At 40.3% G+C, this 9312-nt stretch overlaps 1 protein-coding gene across 1 annotated transcript in view; it reads left to right on the top strand.

Moving 5' to 3' along the window:
- Positions 1–8363, top strand: part of LRRC42 (leucine rich repeat containing 42) — an 8985-nt gene extending 622 nt beyond the window's left edge. The window contains exons 2-7 of the mRNA XM_019501270.1: positions 2261–2402; positions 3494–3612; positions 5812–5900; positions 5986–6099; positions 7471–7555; positions 7880–8363. Coding sequence (XP_019356815.1) covers positions 2261–2402; positions 3494–3612; positions 5812–5900; positions 5986–6099; positions 7471–7555; positions 7880–8133 — 803 coding nt within the window. The 3' untranslated portion in view covers positions 8134–8363. The remainder of the gene's footprint in view (positions 1–2260; positions 2403–3493; positions 3613–5811; positions 5901–5985; positions 6100–7470; positions 7556–7879) is intronic.
- Positions 8364–9312: the final 949 nt, after the last annotated feature.

Below are 9312 nucleotides of genomic sequence, written 5' to 3'. Positions count from 1 at the left end.
CACCCGCCCGGCCCGGCCCGGCCCGGCCCGGCCCGAAAGCCTGCGATTCACCACGGGTTTTGCTGAGGGGAAACTGTTGGTTTTAGGGCGTTTGTGCCCGAAAGCCTGCGATTAGGGACATTTTTTTTTGCGAGGGAAACCTGTGTTGGTTTTGGGGTGTTTGTGCCCAAAAGCTTGCAATTAAAGACATTTTGTTTTTTGGTCCAGGGTGTTTGTGCCCGAAAGCTTGCAATTAAAAGACTTTTTTTTTTTCTTTTTTCAAGGAAAACCTGTATTGGTTTTAGGGAGTTTATGGCCCCAAAAGCTTGCAATTAAAGACATGTTTTTGCAAGGAAAACCTGTATTGGTTTTAGGGAGCTTGTACTGGAAAGCTTGTGATTTAAAGAAAAACATGTTTTGGTCTAGGGTGTTTGTGCCCAAAAGCTTCAATTAAGGAAATGTTTTTGGAGGGAAGCTTGTATTGATCTAGGGCGTTTGTGCCCAAAAGCTTGCAATTAAAGACTGTTTTTTGTAAGGGAAATCTGTGTTGGTCTAGGGTGTTTGTGCCCAAAAGCTTGTGATTAAAGACATTTTTTTGCAAAGATCTTGTTGGTCTAATAAAAGAGATCCCCTCTGTCCACAAGCTCTGATAGGACTTGAATTCAAGGCTTTGTTCAATTAACTATTCTCCTGTCTCTTCCCCCACTCCCCAAAAAAGCATAGATGCATTTCTATTATTTCAGTCTCATTTTATGGGTGCCGGATCCTTTGGCCTGCTCTACTGCTCCTGGCCTCTTGTTCTTGTAGAGTAAATGCTAGTATAGAGGGCATTGTATACTCATTTCTTGGAGGTGTGATTTAATCTGGGGTTGTGTGAGCCATCGAGTGTCGTAGGTAAACAGCACAAGGTTTAATTCTTGGGCCTGTGATGCAGAAACATAACTCAGGTAATCTTCCAAATCTGCATTACTCCATTTTGCAACCTCAGCTAAAGGATTAGGTGAATAGTTCTGTTTTTAACAAAACTCTTTATAATTAAGTAGTACTTGTGTAGTAAGGGCCTTTAAAAACTAATCCTCACAGTATTCATGTGAAGTATAAGTTAAATTTAAAAAGTACAGTGGTAGCCAGACAGATAAGACCCCTTTTTTCCATAACATGGGTCCTAGAGCACGTGGCATCTATCTTTAAACAAAAACCAATTAACTCTAGCTGAGCTGGGGTTCAGCTATAACGATTTTATTGCTGGTATACTCCTGAGTTAGGTTTTAAAAGGGGAAGGAGAGCTGCTGTGGTAGGGAGTTTGACTCCCCCCTAGGTAAGACTTCTACATGGTCACAAAACAGCAGACATGGCAAGTAAAGATGCTGGAATTAGGTTAATCCCAGCTAGAGAAACTTGATATTCAGGAACAGCCACTTTGGAAATGTGTTAAGGAAAATCAAAAAAGGACACGTTTATTTTGGAGTAAGTGTCCATAGGTAGAGTTACTTGGAAGTAGCTATTACACTTGAAATATATGCTCTATCTTATTCTGTTACAAAGTTTATGTGCAAATGAGACCCTAATAGTGGTCTCTGCAAATTATTTCATCGAATTTCATAGACATTAGGGTGGAAGAGACCTCAAGAGATCATCGAGTCCAGCCCCCTGCCCAAAGGGCAGGAAGTCAGCAGGGGTCATAAGATGCCAGCAAGACAGACAAATTAGAAGGTCTGTTTATCAGTTATATAGCAGATACTTCTGGAATCGAAGCAGAGGCTTAGTGCTGTGAAAGTGTGTGTGCGCTGCATAGTTTCAGCAGGGGTGACCAAGGTACAGCTCACAGCTGTCATCTGGCCTGTGGCACTCCCCATGGGCCTGGAAATTTGACAGTGTGGCGAGCGGTGGTAGCGTTAATTGGCACAGCTCTCAGAGCTGCGGCAGTCGATGCTGCTGCCTTTCATCCCACCACGAGATTTCTGGGACACAGATCTAGAGTGCAGAGCTGCATCATCTGGCCCATGGGGCTGGAAATTTGGCGGTAGGAGGAACAGCAGCTATTGGGGCTCTGAGAGCCATGGTAATTAACACTGCTGCTGCCAATTCTAGCCCTGTGGGCCACATGAGTCGGGCACCAGTGGACTACAGCATGGCTAGGTAATGAAAACAGATTGCTTGTTTTGGGTGTTTTCCACTTGCAGAGCAGCCTGGCTGCTTGTGTTGCACCAGGGAGCGTTCAGAGTACTTGGCACTTTGTAGGACTGTTATATGTAATGCACCTAAATGTTGATTACTTTTTCCCTTTTCAGATACCTGGTTATTTCTGAAAAACTTGAAGAAATTAAATCTTTCAGAGAACTGACGTGCTTGGATCTTTCCTGCTGCAAACTTGGAGATGAACATGAATTGCTAGAACATCTCACCAAGGAAGCTCTATCCAGGTACCAGTTTAGTAACATATGTAACCAATGGCAGCATTTGGTTTTCTGGTCACTAGGGGATTCAGAGTCATGCTGCATGTCCTTTAAAAGAAAGTTTCACAGGCAGTAAGATAGAAATTAGTGGGGTTTCTAATTGTTCATAAAAACTTCGGCGGGGGGACACCCATCAGAACTAATCACACGCTAACTATCATTCAAAGCATATATTTAACATTAAAAGTAATTCTTTAGTTTTGTAAGAGTAGAACTAAAAGTATTCTGCTGGCCAACAGATAGACCAGCTGGTTTTATATTTCATTTTTTGTTCATATGTATTGCAAACCTTAGTGCTTCCAACAGTTACAGATTTATCCTATTAAATATTATTTTCCTGGGAGAGAAACCATTATCAAAATAATGTTAACTATATCAGTATATAAGTATGCTGTATGCCAGCATGAGATGTTCCTAATTTTTGCACTGTATTTCCTAAAATGATATATAACTACTAAAATAAGAAATTTATGTAACTTTCTCAGGTAAGCTAATCACTTAATTCAGTTTAATTAATAATTGTTGCTACTTAAAACTTCCACATAAGTTATTCAAGATCCTTGTTTTCGAGGATGCAGTGGAAGTATGCCTCCAGATCTTTGTGGGTTTTGTTTTTTTCTAGTGTGCAGTACCTCCTTTTATATTTAAGAAGCATCCCCACAATCTTCTACTAGTTGTCTTTTCTTATTTGTCAAGCAAAGATTTTTCTTCCCTAATTTTGAATGGAGTTGAAATTGGCAAGACTAGTTATGTTTCATAACATCAATTTATAGAGAACCTTATGGCCTGTGTCAAGAAATCTTCATGTTCCAATATGCCTGTGTCAGCAGAACTCTGGAAATGGTGTGTTAGGTAACGGTTTCTGCTGAGCCAGCAATGGGAACATAACACTTGTTTGCCTTACCAAAAGTGGCTTCTTTTGTTCAGTGGTCCTTTTAATATCACTAAAGAAATGACAGATTGATGGGATGATTGGAAAAAAATTCTGAGTTTGTACATTAAAATCTAACAGTTTTCTTAAGAAGTCCTAGGTAATAACTTTCTATTTTTCATCTCAGTGTAACGAGGCTCCTCCTGAAGGATAACTGTTTATCCGATGCAGGCCTTCGCAAAATGACAGCACCAGTACGAGTAATGAAAAGGGGACTTGAAAATCTTTCTGTGCTAGATTTGTCTTGTAAGTGTGCCAAAGTGTCTCGTGGTTTAAGTATAGAAACAAGCCATGCTCCTTCTGATCTAGTTAACTCCTCCTATTTATGACTGAAAGGATATAATGAAACAAAATGAACCCCTAAATCAAAAGGGGTTAAGCAAGACCTTTTGTTAACATCTGCTAGAAACCACAGATTGAATCTGCAGTCCCATCCAAATAACATTAAATTAATGGAATTTTACCAGTGAAGTCAGTAGGAAAGTAAAGTCCCTATCTGATATAAATGCAAGACTTGAATATCTGTGCAGTCTAGCATGGGACTTGAATTAGCCATTCCTTTTCCTGCTTACATGCATTTTTGAGAGACTTCAGCCTTAACTATATGGAAGTGACTTGTCACTGAATTCATGATCTGGGGGTAGTGAAGGACACCAAGACTGAATGAGAATCCCCATGAGGAGATTGGGGTGGGGAGAGAATAGAGGTGGGAAATGTGGATGGGATGAGGAGGAACTACTGGAGGGGCTTGGTTGGAAAGAGAAGCAGAAAGGAAGAAGACTCAGGGGGTCCTTGGGACTGACTGGGCAGGAAGCATCAAGGAGCAAACCTAGAACTTGCTTCGGTTTAGGAGAACAGGACTGGGGATAGGAGTGAGTAGAGAGGACAGAGAAACAAGGGGAATGGGCATAAAAGTGTGTCCACGAGAGCCTCCTCCCCACCACAGCCTACACTGGAACCCCAGACACCTGAGTGTCACCTTTCATCTGTTGTCAAATCTATAAATTCCAGTGACCAAACATCCCACCCTCTGCAGCTCTAGTTCAAGTAGAGGGTGGCTGTCTCTTGCTGGTATCCATTCCTCCATTAACTCTGACAGCAGAGGTCTATGCAGTGACTACAAAGGTTCCAGCCAAGTTGATAACTCATGTGAGTGTCAGTGTGATGCCACATGAGGGAATTAATTTTTTAATCAGTTTGCCTTTTTTAAAACCTTGTAAGTTGCACACAAAAAGCCACGTTAGAAAGCACTTAGTGTCAAGTGCACAAATATTAGAGAATACCAGAATTAAGGCTACCTGAGCCACCTTAATTTAGCCCCTTAGTCACATGCATTGTGCCATCTTTAACTGAAGGATTACCTGTTTGTCTCATGAGAGGACAGACCAGTTCTAAGCATGCATTCATTGGGTTTTTATAGTGAAAGGAGGTTTTTATCTGCAGGACCTCACCTTCATTTGTTACAGGGTATATTCAAGAGATTGTTGTGGGGAGGGGAAGGGACAAAAAGATGGTCTCATGGTTAAGGCACTTGAATGCTGCACAGGATAGCTGGATTTTATTCCTGCTTCTTCCACATATGATGCTGGGTAAGTCATTTATACTAATTTTCTTCATAGGAAATGTTTGTGAGTTCTCTATTTTCTTCTGACTTGAGACCTGGAGGTGTGATTTACAGAAGTGTTGAGCTCTTTGAGCTGCAACTGAAGTCAGTGGAAGTTTGCTTTGAAGATACATAATGCTGTAGACTGTTGGATCCTATTTTTTTCAAAAAACATAACTTACACCCCTAATCTCAAATCAGGCAATCAGAATTAGTGTGTACTTTTAACTGTAATCGCTGTGTGTTTTAAATTTTCCATCTATAAAGGGAATGATTTAGCTTTTCTAGGTGTATGCAACTCACAGGCGTGTTGTGAAAATGTACTTTTTTAGCAAATATTCGGTACTCATCAAAAAGTAGTATGTGAGTGTATACACGTGGGGCTGGATTTTAAGGTTTCTCAAGAACATTCATTCTGGTATTTCCTAAATTCTGAGTGCTCGGCTTCACAAATTTAGGAGTATTTTTTTAATACAGCTTTTTGGTGGGATACTTATAAACTCTACTTTTTATATTTGTACATATACACATTCAAACTAATTTGACCCAACTTAAGCTGTTTTGAATGAAAATTGTATTTTGATCTGAAGAGAAAAAATAAGTCAGGTTCAAGAAACTTTCAAAATCTGGAGGGTATAAGATACAATTGGGCTGAAAATCACTTGAAAATTGTTTACTGTTGGAATAACTGGCTGGTTACCTATGACGCGTATCTTTTCCCAGACCCGCATCTGATTGTTTTAAGAATCTGTTTTGAAGAACAAATTTCTACTATCATGCAATTTAGCCTAATCTGTTTTTTTGTTTTGTTTTGTTTTTTTGTTTGTTTTTTTTCTTTATAGGTAACCCTGAAATCACTGATGTAGGAATTGGATATCTTCTTTCCTTCAGGAAGTTGAATTGCTTGGACATATCTGGAACAGGTCTTAAGGTAAAACCAAGCTTGTACTGGAGTCCATTACAAATATATGACTAAGTACTCCTCTACACAGTCTGCTTGTTTCTATTTTTACTAGGACGTTAAGGCAGTTGTTCAGAGGATCCAGGCACAGCTGGGCCTTGTCCATTCAAAAGTACCACTGAAAGAATTTGATCATAGTACCTGCAAAACAGAGGGATGGGCAGAGCAGGTATGTTGTTTATTAGTTTGTCAGCCAAAATAACTGTGCACTTAGTTCACTCTCAAGCTGCTGCACATCTCTCAGAGAGGTCTTGATTGTCATGTAGTGTGTACTTGTGAGAACACAGATGTTGTGAACTGCATAAAGAATGTTTTGTATTCTTACATGCCAGAAGTAGCTTCCCAAGGACTGTACTCAAGATTCCTGGGAACCTAGACCAGGAATTTATTTTACACAATAAATCAGATTGCAGCTTTTCTCAGTTTCATAATAATGAACTCAGGTATATGTCCGGCTCATGTCTGAGCCATGCAGAGTTTACAGAATAAGTTTCCTCTCCCTATCTGTCCATAGGGCCAAATACAGTGGACACCTATTAGGCTGAGCTCCATAAAAAACCTCATGTAGACAGGCAGTGTTGACCCCCTCTTAACCAGCATCGAAGTGGTTAAAGCACTCATCTTGGATATTGGAGACCAAATAGAAGCTTTTCTTTTTCTGAAGAGATTTGAACCTGTATCCCTCACCTCTGGGGTGAGCACTCCTGCCACCAGGCTATGGGCTGTTTTGGCCTGGGGCACCCTCAGTTCCTCTTATTGAAAGTGTTATACTCCACACAGAATAATTAAACATTAAATGGTACCAGAGAGGCATTAGCCCACTGGTTACAGTGCACTCACCTGCAAGAGGGAAAACATTGATTCCACTCCCTGCTCCAGTGACTACTTAAGGAGTTTGTGTGGGTGTGCAGCTTGGTACCAAATACCACATTATACAAGAGAAATTATTTTTCTCAGCTGGTAGTTCTGTGTCCAGCTTCTAAACTGTTCTCCACTTCGGACTGCTTTCATTTAAAATTACAGTTTAGGACCCGTTTCTGCGCCCCTTTTCTAACGTATAAGGAGGATCAGTATAATGGGTACATCTCAAATGCACGCTAGCTGTGCCAGCACTGAGCTTCACGTGGACTAACTTACACCGTACTTCTTGGCTTGGAGTTTCATGCTGGTGTCAGTAGGTCCTTCTAGTACCTGAGCTAGCTTGGAGATCTCTGCACCACTTTGCAGAGTGCAGCGTAGACTCTTACTGAATGTGTGACAGCTAGACTTGTTTCCTGCTTCTTTTGCTTCATATCAAACAGGGATTCTGTTGCAGTAGGGCAGTATTCAGAAGAACTGTGAAAGGGAATATGTTGTCTACGTTGCTAACATTTAAAGGATTTACAGAAAAACTAGTTGTTGCTGTAAAAAAGTCACTTGAGTTTGGTATTTAGTCACTGAAAAGGTTAAAAAACAAGGGTTGAAGTTTTGCTGATGCACTTGGCTGCCTTTCTATACATTTCTTGTAAGAAGCATTTTAATCATTCTTCTTTTCTTTCAGACCATTTTGCAGTGGGAACAGTTGGTCATGGAAGCCATCAAGCCGAAAAAAAACTTGCAGTGCAGAAGAGCAGCTAGGCATTTCTGTATGTAACCTTGTGAAACCCTGCAGCTATAGATACTATTCAAAGCCTGGTAAAACCAATGGAAACAAACTGAAGTGTGTATTAAGATAAGCTTGTTTGCTAACTGAACCAAAAAAAATTACAAAATTTCATACTGTAAGGATTTTGCTTAAGTGAATTTAAACACTGGAAATGTTTAAAAAATGTTGGAGATTTCTTTTTCTTTGTGAATCAAAGCATTTCAAATTCAGCATGAATTCTCAGATTGTTTGGGTTGAGGTACACGTGTAACCTGAGCAGATTTTTGCCTGGCTTTAAATACACGTGTATTGTTTTTTCTTCTAGATGGAAAGAGATGCAGAATAGAAGAACAAGTCGCATGCACTTTGGTGGAGGGGGAGACAAAAGCAACTGGAAACCTGCAGTTCTGTAAGGAGAAAACACAAAACTGCCATGCCCCTTTGTTAAAAAAGGAGGCTGCAGTTAGCCATGAATTGAAGAAAAATAAAAAGAGAGTTTTGGCTGAACAAGAGACAGAACGGACCTCAAAGCACATGTGCCTCACCATGGAAGACTGGGACTTGCTGAATAGCTATTGATTCAGAAAGATTTTGCTTTCTTCACTCTTATATCAAACTGGATTCTCACATGGAGAAAGGAGACTGACGTTATCCAGGTGATCTGCTCACGGTGGCATGGCAGCAAGTTAACTTCTGCCCACAGTACAGGAGGGTAGTGCCAGAGTGAAGGAGGAGGGACAATGGGAATTCTAATGTATATTTTCAATACATAATAATTTTTCAAATAAATATGTTGTTGTCATCCTTAATCCTTAAATAGTGCTGGAGACATAGATAACGCCTAGAAGGAATTCATCGGCACTTGTTATCTAAACTGCCTGAACACCCCAGTAGCAGATGACTAGTCATCTCCACTGCTTCTCTTCTTCCATTTAGTGATCTCCTGGCAACTGTAGTAACAGTAGTCAAAACTGAAATTGGCTTGAGTTGAGAGAGACTAGTTTGCTTGGTCCTACTGGTGATGTGGTGTCACACAACTGAGCCTGAATTCATCAGCATGTTAGTAGTTGTGACTAATTTGTATGTTTAAAATGCCTTGTGACTTCTCACATACATACTCCAAATCTTGTTATTTTAGTAGCGGTACTTAAATCTCAATTGTACACTTGTATCTAAAGTGTTCTGGAGGAACCCAATAACAAAGAAAGGCTGAAACTAGAATAACAGATGATAAGAATGAGAGGCATGCTCCTGGCACACATTCACTTCATGGCATGATGGGATCTGTTCCCTGATCCCAATATGTGCATGGTAGGATGCATGATTTTGGGATCAGATCCAATCCCAGTCACACCATTAGTACTTGCCAGCGCAGGGGGAGCCCAGTAAACAGGTGCAGTCCCAGGGTTAGGACTGACAATCAGCTGATTGTGGGTCCAAGCTGGGTCCAGTACAAGAGCCCTGCCATACAGCCTGGTGCAGTAACCTGGCCACACCTTCAACTAAAGGCATGATAGTTTTGTGGGTGGTTTCTACTGCATGTTTTATGGAATCATTTTGTGGCTTATTTCCTATTTTAATACCCTAAACTGTATGGTTCTGCGGCTGGGTTACTACTGAACTGCATGTCTTAAGCGTAATACCTGCTAGGGGCCATAAAAATTAGCAATCACTAAGTATCAGCTATTTCAGAATTACAATAAAAATGCAATATCTTTTATTAAAATATTACTTAAACTTTCTAAATGAAAAGTTGAA

The sequence above is a fragment of the Gavialis gangeticus genome, unplaced genomic scaffold (genome assembly GCF_001723915.1).
Source record: "Gavialis gangeticus isolate Ggan-Ray unplaced genomic scaffold, GavGan_comp1, whole genome shotgun sequence".
Lineage (NCBI taxonomy): Eukaryota > Metazoa > Chordata > Crocodylia > Gavialidae > Gavialis > Gavialis gangeticus.
The sequence above is the reverse complement of the archived record's forward strand: the minus strand, read 5'-3'. Positions and strand labels throughout refer to the sequence as shown.